This window comes from Oncorhynchus kisutch, linkage group LG2, assembly GCF_002021735.2.
Source record: "Oncorhynchus kisutch isolate 150728-3 linkage group LG2, Okis_V2, whole genome shotgun sequence".
Classification (NCBI taxonomy): domain Eukaryota; kingdom Metazoa; phylum Chordata; class Actinopteri; order Salmoniformes; family Salmonidae; genus Oncorhynchus; species Oncorhynchus kisutch.
Window position 1 is genome coordinate 66,384,641 of NC_034175.2, and position 21,908 is coordinate 66,406,548.

A 21,908-nucleotide genomic window follows, 5' to 3' on the forward strand; every position below is an offset into this window, starting at 1 on the left:
TCAGTTACTGTACCACCAACTGAATGTTATTCTGTACCACCAACTGAATGTTATTCTGTACCACCAACTGAATGTTACTCTATAACACCAACTGAATGTTACTCTGTACCACCAACTGAATGTTACTCTGTACCACCAACTGAATGTTACTCTGTAACACCAACTGAATGTTATTCTGTACCACCAACTGAATGTTACTCTATAACACCAACTGAATGTTATTCTGTACCACCAACTGAATGTTATTCTATAACACCAACTGAATGTTACTCTGTACCACCAACTGAATGTTACTCTATAACACCAACTGAATGTTACTCTATAACACCAACTGAATGTTATTCTGTACCACCAACTGAATGTTACTCTATAACCCCAACTGAATGTTACTCTGTACCACCAACTGAATGTTATTCTGTACCACCAACTGAATGTTACTCTATAACACCAACTGAATGTTACTCTATAACACCAACTGAATGTTACTCTATAACACCAACTGAATGTTACTCTGTACCACCAACTGAATGTTACTCTATAACACCAACTGAATGTTACTCTGTACCACCAACTGAATGTTATTCTGTACCACCAACTGAATGTTACTCTATAACACCAACTGAATGTTACTCTATAACACCAACTGAATGTTACTCTATACCACCAACTGAATGTTATTCTGTACCACCAACTGAATGTTACTCTATAACACCAACTGAATGTTACTCTGTACCACCAACTGAATGTTACTCTATAACACCAACTGAATGTTACTCTATAACACCAACTGAATGTTACTCTGTACCACCAACTGAATGTTACTCTATAACACCAACTGAATGTTACTCTGTACCACCAACTGAATGTTACTCTATAACACCAACTGAATGTTACTCTGTACCACCAATTGAATGTTATTCTGTACCACCAACTGAATGTTACTCTGTACCACCAACTGAATGTTACTCTGTACCACCAACTGAATGTTATTATATACCACCAACTGAATGTTACTCTGTACCACCAACTGAATGTTACTCTATAACACCAACTGAATGTTACTCTGTACCACCAACTGAATGTTATTCTGTACCACCAACTGAATGTTACTCTGTACCACCAACTGAATGTTAATCTGTAACACCAACTGAATGTTACTCTATAACACCAACTGAATGTTATTCTGACCACCAACTGAATGTTACTCTATAACACCAACTGAATGTTACTCTATAACACCAACTGAATGTTACTCTATACCACCAACTGAATGTTACTCTATAACACCAACTGAATGTTACTCTATAACACCAACTGAATGTTACTCTATAACACCAACTGAATGTTACTCTATACCACCAACTGAACGTTACTCTATACCACCAACTGAATGTTACTCTATAACACCAACTGAATGTTACTCTATAACACCAACTGAATGTTACTCTATAACACCAACTGAATGTTACTCTATAACACCAACTGAATGTTACTCTATAACACCAACTGAATGTTACTCTGTACCACCAACTGAATGTTATTCTATAACACCAACTGAATGTTATTCTGCCCGGAGGACCCCTGAAGTACCCCCTCATGTGCATTTTACCAGCAGGCTATTGGTCTCATGATTCTTCTCTAGTACCCCCTGTGGATAGCCCCAGTACCCTCAGGGGACCGAGTACCCCCTGTGGATAGGCCCAGTACCCCCAGGTGTCCTAGTACCCCCAGGTGTCCAAGTACCCCCTGTGGATAGGCCCAGTACCCCCAGGTGTCCTAGTACCCTCTGTGGATAGGCCCAGTACCCTCAGGTGTCCTAGTACCCACCGTGGATAGACCCAGTACCCCCAGGTGTCCTAGTACCCCCTGTGGATCAGCTCAGTGCCCTCAGGGGACCTAGTACCCCTGGTTGGGAACCACTCTATTAAGCAAACCAGACGGCACGATTTGTATTTACGGATAGCAAGGGGCACATTCAAACACTCAGACATAATTTACAAACAAAGAATTTGTGTTTAGTGAGTCCGCCAGATCAGAGACAGTAGGGATGTTCTCTTGATAAGTATGTGAATTAGACCACATTTTCCTGTCCTGCTAAGCATTCAAAATGTAACAAGTACTTTTTGGTGTCAGGGAAAATGTATGGAGTAAAATGTACAACATTTTCTTTAGGAATGTAGTAAAAGTAAAAGTAGTCAAAAATATAAATAGTAGAGTACAGAAACCCCAAATAAACAACTTAAGTAGGACTTTAAAGTATTTTGATAGGTCAATATGGGACAAATGTAGGAGAGAGTCTGTGATAGGTCAATATGGGACAAATGTAGGAGAGAGTCTGTGATAGGTCAATATGGGACAAATGTAGGAGAGAGTCTGTGATAGGTCAATATGGGACAAATGTAGGAGAGAGTCTGTGATAGGTCAATATGGGACAAATGTAGGAGAGAGTCTGTGATAGGTCAATATGGGACAAATGTAGGAGAGAGTCTGTGATAGGTCAATATGGGACAAATGTAGGAGAGAGTCTGTGATAGGTCAATATGGGACAAATGTAGGAGAGAGTCTGTGATAGGTCAATATGGGACAAATGTAGGAGAGAGTCTGTGATAGGTCAATATGGGACAAATGTAGGAGAGAGTCTGTGATAGGTCAATATGGGACAAATGTAGGAGAGAGTCTGTGATAGGTCAATATGGGACAAATGTAGGAGAGAGTCTGTGATAGGTCAATATGGGACAAATGTAGGAGAGAGTCTGTGATAGGTCAATATGGGACAAGTGTGGGAGAGGGTCTGTGATAGGTCCATATGGTACAAGTGTGGTAGGTGGTCAGTGATAGGTCAATATGGAATGGAACACTAGTCACTTTAATAATGTTTACATATCTGACATTACTCATCTCATATGTATTTACTGTATTCTATACTGTTCTACAGTATCTCATTCACTGAGCATTGGGTATATGTTGTGTAATTTGTTAGATATTACTAGTTAGATTTACTAGAAGCTAGAAGCTAGAAGAACAAGCATTTCGCTACACCCTCAATAGCACCTGCTAATCACGTGTATGTGACCAATAAAATGTGATTTGATATGGAACAAGTGTGGGAGGGGGTCAGTGATAAGTTAATATGGGTCAGGTGACTGACCCAAGGCTGACAGGTTCTCCAGCGGTAGGAGGGAACTGGAACAGTCCGTCTGACGACCTCTGTTGGCTGGCTTCTGGAAGACATGCAGGGAGATCTACCACAGTCCCACCTTATCATGAGCACTGAACAATGTAACACTCAATGTAATTAGAATATAATACACTCTAAGTATTAGAAAGAAAACAAATACTATATGACCCCAGGTCTACCTCTGTAGGCCTCCAGCTGTGTTGTCAGAACCTTCCGGATCTCGTTCACCCACGTCGTTTTCACCTCAGTCGTCGGGGCCTGAATTACAACGATGAAACCCATTACTGGTTAGTGCAGATATGTGTTACATTCCAAACAGAGTCCGATGTGATTTGTGTGTCATTGTAAAAAATAAATACATTGTCATGTAATCTATAGCAGTTGAATGGGCAGGGTTTGAGTGCTGGTCACGCACCTGCACAATGTACACCTCCTCCCGTGAGTTGCACCAGACCTCAAACTTCTTGTTGTCACCTTTGGCATTCTCAGTGATGCCCACAGCACTCATCTGGTAGAGGGCATACCGTGTTGGAAAAGTTTACCTTCTAAAGCATCTATTTGAACTCACTTGGTAAGACCGACAGACACACAACACAACACCAGACAGACAGACAGACAGACACAGACAGTCTCACAACACAGACAGACAGACAGACAGACTCACACTAAGGGACTGTTTGAAGCTGTAGGACGGGGCTTTCTCGTAGCCCTCCCCGTTCTCCTCCCGTCTCTTACAGAAGAGCAGGGCTTTCTCGTGCAGGAACAGGTGTCTCTGCATAGGCTTGAAGCGGGCCATGTCCTTGACCTTGGCGTGACCTTTCTTGTGTTCCGTCCACACGCTGAATGACCCCTGCATCAGCAGCCGGCCCAGGTCACCCAGGTGACCCTATCAGAAGAGGGGTCACAGGTCAGGAGAAAGTTCATGTGCCATCATAAGCTATGGTGCTGCTGACTCATGTAATATTGACATATCTGATATAATGTGATGTTGACGCCATGAAAGGAATATGTTTCATTCAATATGCAATACATTTCATAACAATATGAAGTACATTTCATACAATATGCAGTAAATGTCATACAATATGAAGTACATTTCATACAATATGCAGTACATTTCATACAATATGAAGTAAATTTCATACAATATGCAGTACATTTCATAACAATATGAAGTACATTTCATACAATATGCAGTACATTTCATAACAATATGCAGTACATTTAATACAATATGCAGTACATTTCATAACAATATGCAGTACATTTCATACAATATGCAGTACATTTCATACAATATGAAGTACATTTCATACAATATGCAGTACATTTCATACAATATGAAGTACATTTCATACAATATGCAGTACATTTCATAACAATATGCAGTACATTTAATACAATATGCAGTACATTTCATAACAATATGCAGTACATTTCATACAATATGCAGTACATTTCATACAATATGCAGTACATTTCATATAATATGAAGTACATTTGATACAATATGCAGTACATTTCATACAATATGAAGTTGAGCGATGATAAACTCACATCGTATCCAGTGATAGCAATGAGATGCATGGAGTCATTGACAGCCTTCAAGATTCCCAGGATAGAGGTGAGCGCATCCTGCAGGGCCTCTGACCCCTCACAGCCCTTACTGTACTTTAGCAGCTCCTACAATTCAAAGACACACATTGACGTTTTAGGTCTGTAATGGAATGGTGTATAAAGAACAAAGTACAAAAGATATTAATATGGACCTAAATATTTTAATGTTTGAGACAACAAATCTAGAATCCTTAATTGGGGAAACTACCACGTCCCTTTGGGACATGACAACAACAAAGAAGTTACTGCAAACAACCAACACAGTTTTCCCCATCTGACATCATCACGCTGGCGATAGAACATCAGAATATGTACTGCAACTCTTTTCCCTCCACGATGCTGGATGCTTCTTTCATCAACAAAACAAAAAGAAGAACACAGGTGCCTGGGAGAACAGTAGTGCTGTGTCCTCTTTAGGGATTTCAGCTTTAAGGCATGAGGAAGTAAAGGAGAGAGGATGGAGCTGGGCTGATGAGGTATGGACTATAGGGGATGAGGGGCAGAGGGGTGAGGCAGTGGTGCTGTGTCCCCTTTAGGGATTTCAGCTTTAAGGCATGAGGAAGTGAAGGAGAGAGGATGGAGCTGGGCTGATGAGGTATGGACTATAGGGGATGAGGGGCAGAGGGGTGAGGCAGTGGTGCTGTGTCCCCTTTAGGGATTTCGGCTTTAAGGCATATGAGGAAGTGAAGGAGAGAGGATGGAGCTGGGCTGATGAGGTATGGACTATAGGGGATGAGGGGCAGAGGGGTGAGGCAGTGGTGCTGTGTCCCCTTTAGGGATTTCAGCTTTAAGGCATGAGGAAGTAAAGGAGAGAGGATGGAGCTGGGCTGATGAGGTATGGACTATAGCGGATGAGGGGCAGAGGGGTGAGGTAGTGGTGCTGTGTCCCCTTTAGGGATTTCAGCTTTAAGGCATGAGGAAGTAAAGGAGAGAGGATGGAGCTGGGCTGATGAGGTATGGACTATAGGGGATGAGGGGCAGAGGGGTGAGGTAGTGGTGCTGTGTCCCCTTTAGGGATTTCAGCTTTAAGGCATGAGGAAGTAAAGGAGAGAGGATGGAGCTGGGCTGATGGGGTTTGGACTATAGGGGATGAGGGGCAGAGGGGTGAGTCAGTGGTGCTGTGTCCCCTAATGCAGATTAGATCTTTATAGATGATATACCTTCAACAGGAGCTGGTATTTGGTGATCCTCTGGACCGGTTTCAGGAGATAGGAATCCAAGCCCAGTTTATGTTCCAGCTTCTTCTGACATTCCTAGTGCAGCCCAGAACAGGGAGAAAAGATTAGTAGGAAATAACCACTCAGGCCTGAAGCTTTTTGGGGTCTGTGTGTATATGGTGTGTACCTCAGGGGAGGTGTATTTATTTAACTAGGCAAGTCAGTTAAGAACAGATTCTTATTTTCAATGACGGCCTAGGAACAGTGGGTTAACTGCCTGTTCAGGGGCAGAACGACAGATTTGTACCCTGTCAGCTCGGGGATATGAACTTGCAACCTTTCGGTTACTAGTCCAATGCTCTAACCACTAGGCTACCCTGCCGCCCCAATATATGGTGTGTACCTCAGGGGAGGTGTATATATGGTGTGTACCTCAGGGGAGGTGTATATATGGTGTGTACCTCAGGGGAGGTGTATATATGGTGTGTACCTCAGGGGAGGTGTATATGGTGTGTACCTCAGGGGAGGTGTATATATGGTGTGTACCTCAGGGGAGGTGTATATATGGTGTGTACCTCAGGGGAGGTGTATATATGGTGTGTACCTCAGGGGAGGTGTATATATAGTGTGTACCTCAGGGGAGGTGTGTATATGGTGTGTATTTCAGGGGAGGTGTATATATGGTGTGTAACTTAGGGGAGGTGTGTATATGATGTGTAACTTAGGGGAGGTGTGTATATGGTGTGTATTTCAGGGGAGGTGTGTATATGATGTGTAACTTAGGGGAAGTGTGTATATGGTGTGTATTTCAGGGGAGGTGTATATATGATGTGTAACTTAGGGGAAGTGTATATGGTGTGTACCTCAGGGGAGGTGTGTATGTATGGTGTGTACCTAAGGGGAGGTGTGTAAAAGGTGTGTACCTGGAAGAAGGTGCAGTCGGAGCACTGTCTCCACAAGCTCTCAGAGCGAGGTTTATTCTGACAATACTTCTCATAGATCTGCAGGTCTGTCATCTGAGAGAGAGAGAGAGAGAGAGAGCGAGAGAGCGAGAGAGCGAGAGAGCGAGAGAGAGAGAGACAGAGAGAGAGAGAGAGAAGAGAGAGAAGAGAGAGAGAGAGAGCGAGAGAGAGAGAGAGAGAGAGAGAGAGAGAGAGAGAGAGAGAAAATAAAGAAAAGAGAGGAATACCCCTGCTTCACAATCAGACTAGTGATTTAGACACAACATATCTCCAATCCCTCACCCTCTGCAGAAAACAACGACCCACAAGTTCCGGGCAGCCTTGGTACTCTTCTAACTCCCCCAGAAAGGTCCTGGAAGATGACAAGAAACAGAGAGATGATCAGTCAGTTAGTACAATGACAGTAGTTCTATCACTGTGTAAGTACCATTATTAACCACTAGGGGGTGGGGGGGGGGGGGGGGCTCGTTTACCTCTTGTGGAAGGTGTAGATCTCTGGCATGTTGCCAAATAGCACATCTTTCTTGTTCTGCAGAGGAGCGGGCATGAGGCTGGCCATGGCTGGATTGTCCATCTCTGAGGCATAGCCCTGAAATACACAGAGAAAGATTATTTAGGATGACCTAGAGACAGATCTCAGGTCAGTTTTGTGAACCAGCGCCTCCAATGATTGAGCTCATTATTTGGAGAGGGTAAGCTGAATACTTAGGACAGATGCACACAGGTGAAGAGGACTGACAGGGTTCATATGGTCCAGGGGAGAGGGTTCATATGGTCCAGGGGAGAGGGATAGAGGGTTCATATGGTCCAGGGGAGAGGGTTCATATGGTCCAGGGGAGAGGGATTGAGGGTTCATATGGTCCAGGGGAGAGGGATTGAGGATTCATATGGTCCAGGGGAGAGGGATAGAGTGTTCATATGGTCCAGGGGAGAGGGATTGAGGGTTCATATGGTCCAGGGGAGAGGGATTGAGGGTTCATATGGTCCAGGGGAGAGGGATAGAGGGTTCATATGGTCCAGGGGAGAGGGATTGAGGGTTCATATGGTCCAGGGGAGAGGGATTGAGGGTTCATATGGTCCAGGGGAGAGGGATTGAGGGTTCATATGGTCCAGGGGAGAGGGATAGAGGGTTCATATGGTCCAGGGGAGAGGTATAGAGGGTTCATATGGTCCAGGGGAGAGGGATAGAGGGTTCATATGGTCCAGGGGAGAGGGTTCATATGGTCCAGGGGAGAGGGTTCATATGGTCCAGGGGAGAGGGATTGAGGGTTCATATGGTCCAGGGGAGAGGGATTGAGGATTCATATGGTCCAGGGGAGAGGGATAGAGGGTTCATATGGTCCAGGGGAGAGGGATTGAGGGTTCATATGGTTCAGGGGAGAGGGATTGAGGGTTCATATGGTCCAGGGGAGAGAGATTGAGGGTTCATATGGTCCAGGGGAGAGGGATTGATGGTTCATATGGTCCAGGGGAGAGGGGAGAGGGATTGAGGGTTCATATGGTCTAGGGGAGAGGGATTGAGGGTTCATTTGGTCCAGGGGAGAGGGATTGAGGGTTCATATGGTCCAGGGGAGAGGGATTGAGGGTTCATTGGGTCCAGGGGAGAGAGCTCATATGGTCCAGGGGAGAGGGATTGAGGATTCATAGGGTCCAGGGGAGAGGGATTGAGGTTTCATAGGGTCCAGGGGAGAAGGATAGAGGGTTCATATGGTCCAGGTGAGAGGGTTCATATGGTCTAGGGGAGAGGGATTGAGGGTTCCTATGGGGGAGAGGGCTCATATGGTCCAGGGGAGAGGGATTGAGGATTCATAGGGTCCAGGGGAGAGGGATTGAGGATTCATAGGGTCCAGGGGAGAGGGATTGAGGTTCCATGTTGTCCAGGGGAGAGGGTTCATATGGCCCAGGAGAGAGGGATTGAGGGTTCATAGGGTCCAGGGGAGAGGGGAGAGGGTTCATATGGTCCAGGGGAGAGGGTTCATATGGTCCAGGGGAGAGGGATAGAGGGTTCACAGAGTCCAGGGGAGAGGGATTGAGGGAGGGATTGAGGGTTCATAGGGTCCAGGGGAGAGGGATAAAGGGTTCATATGAGGGAGAGGGCTCATATGGTCCAGGGGAGAGGGCTCATATGGTCCAGGGGAGAGGGCTCATATGGCCCAGGGGAGAGGGATTGAGGGTTCATATGGTCCAGGGGAGAGGGATTGAGGGTTCATATGGTCCAGGGGAGAGGAATTGAGGGTTCATATGGTCCAGGGGAGAGGGATTGAGGGTTCATAGGGCCCAGAGGAGAGGGATTGAGGGTTCATATGGTTCAGGGGAGAGGGATTGAGGACTCATATGGTCCAGGGGAGAGGGATTGAGGATTCATATGGTTCAGAGTAGAGGGTTCATATGGTCCAGGAGAGAGGGATTGAGGGTTCATAGGGCCCAGAGGAGAGGGATTGAGGGTTCATATGGTTCAGGGGAGAGGGATTGACGGTTCATATGGTCCAGGGGAGAGGGATACACACCTGTAGGACACAGTGCAGTTCCTCCACGTACCCCCTTTCTGTCTCCAGTAGCTCATTCATTACATGTCTACAGAGCGACATAGCACAGGTCAGACAGAGTATAGACAGGTCGGGCATGATTTAAACAGGATTAGGGTTGCAATATTCCGGTAATTTTCCCCAAATTCCTAGGTTTTTCAGGAATCCCAGTTGGAAGATTCCTGGGATTGAGAAGGAATAAACAGGAAATCCGGAATCCTCCCACTATGTTTTTGGAAAAACTGGGAATTCTGGGAAAGTTACCAGAATTTTGCCTATCTAAACGGGTCAGACATAATTATATGATAATTTATAGACGTGTCAGACATAATTATAATAATATAGACTTGTCAGACATAATTATAATAATATAGACGTGTCAGACATAATTATATTAGAATAATATAGACTTTATCAGACATAATTATAATAATATAGACGTGTCAGACATAATTATAATAATATAGACTTGTCAGACATAATTATAATAATATAGACGGGTCAGACATAATTCTATTATAATAATACAGACGGGTCAGACATAATTCTATTATAACAATACAGACAGATGCTATAGCTTACACACAGGCCATACATGATACAGACACCAGATGACTAGGGAGCCTTTATCATTCTTATTTCTATGGGGTGAAACACAACACAGAGAAAACAACACAACACAGAGAAACATCAAAGACTCAATACAGACAGATGGTCAGACATAACTAAGACACTAGCCATCATACATCATCACAGCTGACAGAACACAGACAGAACTTACTTTCTGAGGATGGCCAGGTTCTCGTCCTCCTCTGACAGTGAGGTACTTCTGCTGCTTTGTAGCTGGCCCTCCACCTGAAAACACAGGATAGGATGAGGATCTACTGAAATGACTGGAGCTAGTGTCTCATTTAACATATATACTACTGGTATGACAATACTACCCCACAGTAAAAGACTGACCAAAGTAAGAGGACCCTCTACTTACTGTTCTACTGCTGACCCCATTCACAGAGTCTCCCTCTGAGCAACTCTTCTCCAGCACTCTCTTTGCTATGGCGCAGAGGAAGAGAGAGGTGCGGACATGAGGTGGGAAATTGACACTATACACGTATCTAAATATACATTGACTGTTCCAGTTAAAAGAGCATTAACTCTATGTTGGTGGTATGTTAGGACTAGTGGTATGTAAGGACTAGTGGTATGTTAGGACTAGTGGTATGTAAGGACTAGTGGTATGTAAGGACTAGTGGTATGTTAGGACTAGTGGTATGTTAGGACTAGTGGTATGTAAGGACTAGTGGTATGTTAGGACTGGTGGTATGTTAGGACTAGTGGTATGTTAGGACTGGTGGTATGTAAGGACTAGTGGTATGTTAGGACTAGTGGTATGTTAGGACTGGTGGTATGTAAGGACTGGTGGTATGTAAGGACTGGTGGTATGTAAGGACTGGTAGTATGTAAGGACTGGTGGTATGTTAGGACTAGTGGTATGTTAGGACTAGTGGTATGTTAGGACTAGTGGTATGTTAGGACTAGTGGTATGTTAGGACTAGTGGTATGTTAGGACTGGTGGTATGTAAGGACTGGTGGTATGTAAGGACTGGTGGTATGTAAGGACTGGTAGTATGTAAGGACTGGTGGTATGTTAGGACTAGTGGTATGTTAGGACTAGTGGTATGTTAGGACTGGTGGTATGTAAGGACTGGTGGTATGTAAGGACTGTTGGTATGTTAGGACTAGTAGTATGTAAGGACTGTTGGTATGTTAGGACTAGTGGTATGTTAGGACTGGTGGTATATTAGGACTGGTGGTATATTAGGACTGGTGGTATGTAAGGACTGGTGGTATATTAGGACTGGTGGTATGTAAGGACTGGTGGTATATTAGGACTGGTGGTATGTAAGGACTGGTGGTATATTAGGACTGGTGGTATATTAGGACTGGTGGTATGTTAGGACTGGTGGTATGTAAGGACTGTTGGTATGTAAGGACTGGTGGTATATTAGGACTGGTGGTATATTAGGACTGGTGGTATGTTAGGACTGGTGGTATGTAAGGACTGTTGGTATGTTAGGACTAGTGGTATGTTAGGACTGGTGGTATATTAGGACTGGTGGTATATTAGGACTGGTGGTATGTAAGGACTGGTGGTATATTAGGACTGGTGGTATGTAAGGACTGGTGGTATGTTAGGACTAGTGGTATGTTAGGACTGGTGGTATATTAGGACTGGTGGTATGTAAGGACTGGTGGTATATTAGGACTGGTGGTATGTAAGGACTGGTGGTATGTAAGGACTAGTGGTATATTAGGACTGGTGGTATGTTAGGACTAGTGGTATGTTAGGACTGGTGGTATATTAGGACTGGTGGTATGTAAGGACTGGTGGTATATTAGGACTGGTGGTATGTAAGGACTGGTGGTATGTAAGGACTAGTGGTATATTAGGACTGGTGGTATGTTAGGACTAGTGGTATGTTAGGACTGGTGGTATATTAGGACTGGTGGTATGTAAGGACTGGTGGTATATTAGGACTGGTGGTATGTAAGGACTGGTGGTATATTAGGACTGGTGGTATATTAGGACTGGTGGTATGTTAGGACTGGTGGTATGTAAGGACTGTTGGTATGTTAGGACTAGTGGTATGTTAGGACTGGTGGTATATTAGGACTGGTGGTATATTAGGACTGGTGGTATGTAAGGACTGGTGGTATATTAGGACTGGTGGTATGTAAGGACTGGTGGTATGTTAGGACTAGTGGTATGTTAGGACTGGTGGTATATTAGGACTGGTGGTATGTAAGGACTGGTGGTATATTAGGACTGGTGGTATGTAAGGACTGGTGGTATGTAAGGACTAGTGGTATATTAGGACTGGTGGTATGTTAGGACTAGTGGTATGTTAGGACTGGTGGTATATTAGGACTGGTGGTATGTAAGGACTGGTGGTATATTAGGACTGGTGGTATGTAAGGACTGGTGGTATGTAAGGACTAGTGGTATATTAGGACTGGTAGTATGTAAGGACTGGTGGTATGTAAGGACTGGTGGTATGTAAGGACTGGTGGTATGTAAGGACTAGTGGTATATTAGGACTGGTGGTATGTTAGGACTGGTGGTATGTAAGGACTGGTGGTATGTAAGGACTAGTGGTATATTAGGACTGGTGGTATGTTAGGACTGGTGGTATGTTAGGACTGGTGGTATGTTAGGACTGGTGGTATGTAAGGACTGGTGGTATGTAAGGAGTGGTGATGTATAAGGACATGTGATATGTCGGGGCTCACCTGGCGAGGAGAGTGGGGACTTGATGAAGGCTTCAGGCCTTGGGGCCACAGGCTGGACTGGCCTGGTTTGTTTGGCTGCCAGCTTCTTCAGACTGACCATCCTCTTCTCAAACATCTCCTGCACGGATACCTGCTTCTGAAAGACTTTATCTATTTGGTCCTGAGGGAGGAGGAAAGGAAAGGAAAGGGGATATGAGAGGAGAGGAAATGGGGAGATGAGAGGAGAGGAAAGAGGGAGATGAGAGGAAAGAGGGAGATGAGAGGAGAGGAAAGGGGGAGATGAGAGGAGAGGAAATGGGGAGATGAGAGGAGAGGAAAGGGGGAGAGGAGAGGAAAGGGGGAAATGAGAGGAGAGGAGGAGAGGAAAGGGGATATGAGAGGAGAGGAAAGGGGGAGATGAGAGGAGAGGAAAGGGGATATGAGAGGAGGAGAGGAGGAGAGGAGGAGAGGAAAGGGGATATGAGAGGAGAGGAAAGGGGGGAGATGGAGGAGAGGAAAGGGGATATGAGAGGAGGAGAGGAAAGGGGTTATGAGCGGAGAGGAAAAGAGGGGAGATGAGAGGAGGAGAGGAGAGGAGAGGAAAGGGGATATGAGAGGAGAGGAAAGAGGGGATATGAGAGGAGAGGAAAGGGGGAGATGAGAGGAGAGGAAAGGGGGAGATGAGAGGAGGAGAGGACAGGGGATATGAGAGGAGAGGAAAGGGGGAGTTGAGAGGAGATGAAAGGGGATATGAGCGGAGAGGAAAAGAGGGGAGAGGAGGAGAGGAGAGGAAAGGGGATATGAGAGGAGAGGAAAGAGGGGAGATGAAGGGAGGAGAGGAGAGGAAAGGGGGAGATGAGAGGAGGAGAGAAGAGGAAAGGGGATATGAGAGGAGGAGAGAAGAGGAAAGGGGATATGAGAAGAGGAGAGAAGAGGAAAGGGGATATGAGAAGAGAGGAAAGAGGGGAGATGAGGAGAGGAGAGGAGAGGGAAGGGGATATGAGAGGAGAGGAAAGGAAAGGGGGAGATGAGAGGCGAGGAAAGGGGATATGAGAGGAGGAGAGGAAAGGGGATATGAGAGGAGGAGAGGAGAGGAAAGGGGGAGATGAGAGGAGGAGAGGAGAGGAAAGGGGAGATGAGAGGAGAGGAAAGGGGATATGAGAGGAGGAGAGGAGAGGAAAGGGGATATGAGAGGAGGAGAGGAGAGGAAAGGGGGAGATGATAGGAGGAGAGGAGAGGAAAGGGGATATGAGAGGAGAGGAAAGGGGATATGAGAGGAGGAGAGGAGAGGAAAGGGGATATGAGAGGAGGAGAGGAGAGGAAAGGGGAGATGAGAAGAGGAGATGAGAGGAAAGGGGGATATGAGAGGAGGAGAGGAGAGGGGATATGAGAGGAGCGGAATGGAAAGGGGGAGATGAGAGGAGGAGAGGAGAGGAAAGGGGGAGAGGAGAGGAAAGAGGGGAGATGAGAGAAGGAGAGAAGAGGAAAGGAGAGAGGAGTGCAGAGGACCAAGGAGCAACATTACTGTGGGACACTCACAGGTGTTGACAGCTGTTTATTTTATTTTATTTGCGTTGACTTATTGACGTTATGATGACAGATTTTAGTGATATCCAGACATGGATTCATGTCAGAGAGCTGGATCCCCTTACCCTGAAGTCCTGGTTGAGCACTGTCTTGTAATCACTGTAGATGGAGCTAGGATCAGTTAGTTTGTTGTGCCCCGCCATATCTAGGTAACGCTCCATTTCCTGCAGCGCTGACTCCGCCCCTTCATGTGACTGACACTTGTCCACGGGCTGGGAGGCCAGCAGGTAGAGGCCATCACCACACCATTTAGCAGCCTGAGAGAGAGAGAGAGAGAGAGAGAGAGAGAGAGAGAGAGAGAGAGAGAGAGAGAGAGAGAGAAAGAGAGAGAGAGAGAGAGAGACAGCAGCACAATTAGACCCAACCAAATCATGAGAAAACAAAAAGATAATTACTTGACACATTGGAAAGAATTAACAAAAAAACTGAGCAAACTAGAATGCTATTTGGCCCTAAACAGAGAGTACACAGCGGCAGAATACCTGTCCACTGTGACTGACCCAAACTTAAGAAAAGCTTTGACTATGTACAGACTAAGTGAGCATAGCCTGGCTATTGAGAAAGGCCGCCGTAGACAGACCTGGCTCTCAAGAGAAGACAGGCTATGTGCACACTGCACACAAAATGAGGTGGAAACTGAGCTGCACTTCCTAACCTCCTGTCCAATGTATGACCATATTAGAGAGACATATTTCCCTCAGATTACACAGATCCACAAAGAATTCGAAAACAAATCCAATTTTGATAAACTCCCATATCTACTGGGGGAAATTCCACAGTGTGCCATCACAGCAGCAAGATTTGTGACCTGTTGCCACAAGAAAAGGGCAACCAGTGAAGAACAAACACCATTGTAAATACAACCCATATTTATGCTTATTTATTTTCCCTTGTGTTCTTTAACCATTTGTACATCGTTACAACACTGTATATATATATATATATGTATAATATGACATTTGTAATGTCTTTATTGTTTTGAAATGTCTGTATGTGTGATGTTTACTGTTAATTTTGATTGTTTATTCCACTTTTGTATATTATCTACCTCACTTGCTTTGGCAATGTTAACACATGTTTTCCATGCCAATAAAGCCCCTTGATTTGAATTGAATTTAGAGGGAGAGAGAGAGAGAGAGAGAGAGAGAGAGAGAGAGAGAGAGAGAGAGAGAGAGAGAGAGAGAGAGAGAGAGAGAGAGAAAGAGGGAAAGTGAGTTTTTAGAGGTTCATGAGGTGGTGTGTGAGAGTACGTGTGTGTGTGTGTGTGTTTGATTTCATTTGATTGACTTTATGTGTGTGTGTGTGTGTGTGTGTGTGTATGTATATATGTATATATATATATATATATATATATATACACAGTGGGGCAAAAAAGTATTTAGTCAGCCACCAATTGTGCAAGTTCTCCCACTTAAAAAGATGAGAGAGGCCTGTAATTTTCAACATTTTCCTCACTTCAACTATGACAGACAAAATTGAGAGAAAAAAATCCAGAAAATCACATTGTAGGATTTTTTATGAATTTATTTGCAAATTATGGTGGAAAATAAGTATTTGGTCAACTACAAACAAGCAAGATTTCTGGCTCTCACAGACCTGTAATTTCTTCTTTAAGAGGCTCCTCTGTCCTCCACTCGTTACCTGTATTAATGGCACCTGTTTGAACTTGTTATCAGTATAAAAGACACCTGTCCACAACCTCAAACAGTCACACTCCAAACTCCACTATGGCCAAGACCAAAGAGCTGTCAAAGGACACCAGAAACAAAATTATAGACCCGCACCAGGCTGGGAAGACTGAATCTGCAATAGGTAAGCAGCTTGGTTTGAAGAAATCAGCTGTGGGAGCAATTATTAGGAAATGGAAGACATACAAGACCACTGATAATCTCCCTCGATCTGAGGCTCCACGCAAGATCTCACCCCGTGGGGTCAAAATGATCACAAGAACGGTGAGCAAAAATCCCAGAACCACACGGGGGAACCTAGTGAATGACCTGCAGAGAGCTGGGACCAAAGTAACAAAGCCTACCATCAGCAAGGGCATTGAAGTTGAAACGTGGCTGGGTCTTTCAGCATGACAATGATCCCAAACACACCGCCCGGGCAACGAAGGAGTGGCTTCGTAAGAAACATTTCAAGGTCCTGTAGTGGCCTAGCCAGTCTCCAGATCTCAACCCCATTGAAAATCTTTGGAGGGAGTTGAAAGTCCGTGTTGCCCAGCAACAGCCCCAAAACATCACTGCTCTAGAGGAGATCTGCATGGAGGAATTGGCCAAAATACCAGCAACAGTGTTTGAAAACCTTGTGAAGACTTGCACAATTGGTGGCTGACTAAATACTTTTTTGCCCACCCAATCAGCGCATATTATGCGAGAGCTCGCAATTTTGACCAATCCCCGCACTTTTAGCGCATAAAAGGGTCCAATCAAAAGCGGGTTTGTAATTTTGACCAATTACTGCGCTGTTACCATGGAAAATGGCCCAATTCAACAAAGAAATTCAACAATCAACAGTCACTTCGAATAAGCAAAGCATATGAGAATGTCAGAACAGTTCCCACAGCAGCGGCAGACCACTGTGACTGAAGTGGAGCATGGAAGAGTGTGGTAAGCTCTGAAAGAATCAAGGTGAGTGTCGTTTTACTCAAACTTTAACTCCGCTAACCTTGGCTTTAGTAGGGTGGTCAGCACTCTGTTCTCCACAGTCTAACCTTGGCTTTAGTAGGGTGGTCGGCTCTCTGTTCTCCCCAGTCTAACCTCGGCTTTAGTAGGGTGGTCGGCACTCTGCTCTCCCCAGTCTAACCTTGGCTTTAGTAGGGTGGTCAGCGCTCTGCTCTCCCCAGTCTAACCTTGGCTTTAGCAGGGTGGTCGGCACTCTGCTCTCCCTAGTCTAACCTTGGCTTTAGTAGGGTGGTGGGCACTCTGCTCTCCTCAGTCTAACCTTGGCTTTAGTAGGGTGGTCGGCACTCTGCTCTCCCCAGTCTAACCTTGGCTTTAGTAGGGTGGTAAACACTCTGCTCTCCCCAGTTTAACATTGGCCTTAGTAGGGTGGTCGGCTCTCTGCTCTCCCCAGTCTAACCTTGGCTTTAGTAGGGTGGTAAACACTCTGCTCTCCCCAGTCTAACCTTGGCTTTAGTAGGGTGGTCGGCTCTCTGCTCTCCCCAGTCTAACCTTGGCTTTAGTAGGGTGGTCGGCACTCTGCTCTCCCCAGTCTAACCTTGGCTTTAGTAGGGTGGTCGGCACTCTGCTCTCCCCAGTCTAACCTTGGCTTTAGTAGGGTGGTCGGTTCTCTGCTCTCCCCAGTCTAACCTTGGCTTTAGTAGGGTGGTCGGCACTCTGCTCTCCCCAGTCTAACCTTGGCTTTAGTAGGGTGGTAAACACTCTGCTCTCCCCAGTCTAACCTTGGCTTTAGTAGGGTGGTCGGCTCTCTGCTCTCCCCAGTCTAACCTTGGCTTTAAGTAGGGTGGTCGGCACTCTGCTCTCCCCAGTCTAACCTTGGCTTTAGTAGGGTGGTCGGCTCTCTGCTCTCCCCAGTCTAACCTTGGCTTTAGTAGGGTGGTCGGCACTCTGCTCTCCCCAGTCTAACCTTGGCTTTAGTAGGGTGGTGGGCACTCTGCTCTCCCCAGTCTAACCTTGGCTTTAGTAGGGTGGTCGACACTCTGCTCTCCCCAGTCTAACCTTGGCTTTAGTAGGGTGGTCGGCTCTCTGCTCTCCCCAGTCTAACCTTGGCTTTAGTAGGGTGGTTGGCTCTCTGCTCTCCCCAGTCTAACCTTGGCTTTAGTAGGGTGGTCGGCTCTCTGCTCTCCCCAGTCTAACCTTGGCTTTAGTAGGGTGGTCGGCACTCTGCTCTCCCCAGTCTAACCTTGGCTTTAGTAGGGTGGTGGGCACTCTGCTCTCCCCAGTCTAACCTTGGCTTTAGTAGGGTGGTCGACACTCTGCTCTCCCCAGTCTGTCTATGGAGAGCGCTGCTCAAAGCACTGAGTGTAATTTGTCAGCTTTGCCGTTATAAACTCTCTGAAAAACTTAATATGGATCACAAAAGCTAATACGGACTTTTCTGGATAAGAAAAAATGCAATAGTACATATCAATCACATATTCTGACCTTACGACCCCTTCAGAAAAATCACATATTCTGACCTTACGACCCCTTCAGAAAAAAATCACATATTCTGACCTTACGAAAAAATCACAATCTCAAGTATTTTGAAGTCAACTTATTAGAAAGACATATAACTTTTTTATTATTTATTTATTTATCTGTATATGAAATTAACGTGAAAAAAACATCGCAAAATGTATCGCAGAATTTCAGAAAAGCTGCCGCAAAATCAATCAGGTTTGGCCTCAGAAATCACACAAAAAATTGCCAAAACCTGGAGGGACTGTTTAGTAGTGGTTTCTATGCAGTAATTCAACCATGAAAACCTGGAGGGACTGTTTAGTAGTGGTTTCTATGCAGTAATTTGACCATGAAGGCCTGATTCACGCAGTCTCCTCTGAACAGTTGATGTTGAGATGCGTCTGTTACTTGAACTCTGTGAAGCGTTTATTTGGGCTGCAATGTCTGAGGCTGGTACCTCTAATGAACTTATCCTCTGCAGCAGTATGAAGCACATTGAGGGAATGTCAAGAGTCTCTCAAACTGTCATCAAGGCAAAGGGTGGCTACATTGAAGAATCTCAATCGTAAGAAATATTTAGATTTGATAAAAACACTTTTTTGGTTACAACATGATTCCATAAGTGTTATTTCATAGTTTTGATGTCTTCACTATTATTCTACAATGTAGAAAATAGTAAAAAATAAAGAAAAACCCTTGAATGAGTAGGTGTGTCCAAACTTTTGACTGGTACTATATATGTGTGTGTGTGTCTGTACATACAGTCTGTGTGTATATATACAGTATATGTGTGTACAGTTGAAGTCGGAAGTTTACATACACTTAGGGTGGAGTCAGTAAAACTCATTTTTTCAACCACTCCACACATTTCTTGTTAACAAACTATAGTTTTGGCAAGTTGGTTAGGACATGTACTTTGTGCATGACACAAGTAAGTTTTCCAACAGTTGTTTACAGACAGATTATTTCACTTATAATTCACTGCATCACAATTCCAGTGGGTCAGAAGTTTACATACATTAAGCTGACTGTGCCTTTAAACAGCTTGGAAAATTCCAGAAAATTATGTCATGGCTTTATAAGCTTCTGATAGGCTAATTGACATAATTTGAATCAATTGGCGGTATACCTGTGGATGTATTTCATGGCCTACCTTCAAACTCAGTGCTTCCTTGCTTGACATCATGGGAAAATCAAAAGAAATCAGCCAAGACCTCAGAAAAAAAATTGTAGACCTCCACAAGTCTGGTTCATCCTTGGGAGCAATTTCCAATCGCCTGAAGGAACCACGTTCATCTGTACAAACAATAGTACGCAAGTATAAACAACATGGAACCACACCGCCGTCATACCGCTCAGGAAGGAGACGCGTTCTGTCTCCTAGAGATGAATGTACTTTGTTGAGAAAAGTGCAAATCAATCCCAGAACAACAGCAAAGGACCCTGTGAAGATGCTGGAGGAAACAGGTACAAAAGTATCTATATCCACAGTAAAATGAGTCCTATATTGACATAACCTGAAAGGCCGCTCAGCGAGGAAGAAGCCACTGCTCCAAAACCGTCATAAAAAAGCTAGACTACGGTTTACAACTGCACATGTGGACAAAGATCGTACTTTTTGGAGAAATGTCCTCTGGTCTGATGAAACAAAAAATATAATTGTTCGGCCATAATGACCATTGTTATGTTTGGAGGAAAAAGGGGGAGACTTGCAAGCCGAAGAACACCATCCCAACCATGAAGCACGGGGGTGGCAGCATCATGTTGTGTGGGTGCTTTGCTGCAGGAGGGACTGGTGCACTTCACAAAATAGAGGACATCATGAGGAGGAAAGTGATGTGGATGTATTGAAGCAACATCTCAAGACATCAGTCAGGAAGTTAAAGCTTGGTCGCAAATGGATCTTCCAAATGGACAATGACCGCAAGCATACTTCCAAAGCTGTGGCAAAATGGCTTAAGAGGTAGGTATTGGAGTGGCCATCACAAAACCCTGACCTCAATCCTACAGAAAATGTGTGGGCAGAACTTAAAAGTGTGTTAGAGCAAGGATGCCTACAAACCTGACTCAGTTACACCAGCTCTGTCAGGAGGAATGGGCCAAAATTCACCCAACTTATTGTGGGACGTTTGTGGAAGGCTACCCGAAACGTTTGACCCAAGTTAAACAATTTAAAGTCAATGCTTCCAAATACTAATTGAGTGTATGTAAACTTCTGACCCACTGGGAATGTGATGAAGGAAATAAAATCTGAAATAAATCATTCTCTCTACTACTATTCTGATATTTCACATTCTTAAAATAAAGTGGTGATCCTAACTGAGCTAAGACAGGGAATTTTTACTAGGATTAAATGTCAGGTATGGTGAAAAACTGAGTTTAAATCTATTTGGCTGAGGTGTATGTAAACTTCCGACTTCAACTTTACACTACTGTTCAAAAGTTACTTAGAAATTCTCGTTTTTGAAAGAAAAGCATTTTTTTTTAAAAATCCATTAAAATAATATCAAATTGATCAGAAATACAGTGTAGACATTGTTAATGATGTAAATGACTATTGTAGCTGGAAATGGCACATTTTCTATGAATATGGGGTGGCAGGGTAGCCTAGTGGTTAGAGCGTTGGACTAGTAACTGAAAGGTTGCAAGTTTGAATCACCGAGCTGACAAGGTACAAATCTGTCGTTCTTCCCCTGAACAGGCAGTTAACACACTGTTCCTAGGCCGTCATTGAAAATAAGAATTTGTTCTTAACTGACTTGCCTAGTAAAATAAAGGTAAAATTAAATATCTACATAGGTGTACAGAGGCCCATTATCAGCAACCATCACTCCTGTGTTCCAATGGCACGCTGTGTTAGCTAATCTAAGTTTATAATTTAAGGCTAATTGATCATTAGAAAATCATTTTGTAATTATGTTAGTACAGCTGACAACTATTGTGCTGATTAAAGAACCAGTCAAACCGGCCTTCTTTAGACTAGTTGAGTATCTAGAGCATCAGCATTTGTGGGTTTGATTACAGGCTCAAAATGGGCAGAAACAAAGAACTTTCTTCTGAAACTCGTCAGTCTATTCTTGTTCTGAGAAATTAAGGCTATTCCATGTGAGAAATTGCCGATCCTCCACCAAATTTCACAGTGGGTGTGAGAGCTGGAGAGGCCTACAAGCCACAGTGTCTCACACCCACTGTGACATTTGGTGGAGGATCAGTGATGATCTGGGGGTGCTTCAGCAAGGCTGGAATCAGGCAGATTTGTCTTTGTGAAGGACACATGAATCAAGCCACGTACAAGGTTGTCCTGGAAGAAAACCTTCTTCCTTCTTCTCTGACAATGTTCCCCAACTCTGAGGATTTGTTTTCCCAGCAGGACAATGCTCCATGCTACACAGCCAGGTCAATCAAGATGTGGATGGAGGACCACCAGATCAAGACCCTGTCATGGCCAGCCCAATCTACTGACCTGAACCCCGTTGGAAACCTCTGGA

At 44.6% G+C, this 21,908-nt stretch overlaps 1 protein-coding gene across 5 annotated transcripts in view; it reads right to left on the reverse strand.

Moving 5' to 3' along the window:
- The window catches only part of LOC109905043 (guanine nucleotide exchange factor DBS), a 96,696-nt gene that overhangs the window by 6,597 nt on the left and 68,191 nt on the right, over window positions 1-21,908 (reverse strand). For 3 of the 5 annotated variants that reach the window (XM_031800071.1, XM_031800070.1, XM_031800067.1), the window contains exons 12-25: window positions 14,362-14,553; window positions 12,731-12,890; window positions 10,428-10,492; window positions 10,221-10,294; window positions 9,422-9,488; window positions 7,388-7,503; window positions 7,197-7,266; window positions 6,876-6,968; window positions 5,956-6,048; window positions 4,736-4,861; window positions 3,843-4,064; window positions 3,594-3,686; window positions 3,358-3,436; window positions 3,149-3,242 (exon numbers count right to left, since the gene is read on the reverse strand). In XM_031800071.1, coding sequence (XP_031655931.1) covers window positions 3,149-3,242; window positions 3,358-3,436; window positions 3,594-3,686; window positions 3,843-4,064; window positions 4,736-4,861; window positions 5,956-6,048; window positions 6,876-6,968; window positions 7,197-7,266; window positions 7,388-7,503; window positions 9,422-9,488; window positions 10,221-10,294; window positions 10,428-10,492; window positions 12,731-12,890; window positions 14,362-14,553 — 1,544 coding nt within the window. The remainder of the gene's footprint in view (window positions 1-3,148; window positions 3,243-3,357; window positions 3,437-3,593; window positions 3,687-3,842; window positions 4,065-4,735; window positions 4,862-5,955; window positions 6,049-6,875; window positions 6,969-7,196; window positions 7,267-7,387; window positions 7,504-9,421; window positions 9,489-10,220; window positions 10,295-10,427; window positions 10,493-12,730; window positions 12,891-14,361; window positions 14,554-21,908) is intronic. The other 2 variants (XM_031800068.1, XM_031800069.1) reach the window with 2 other exon arrangements.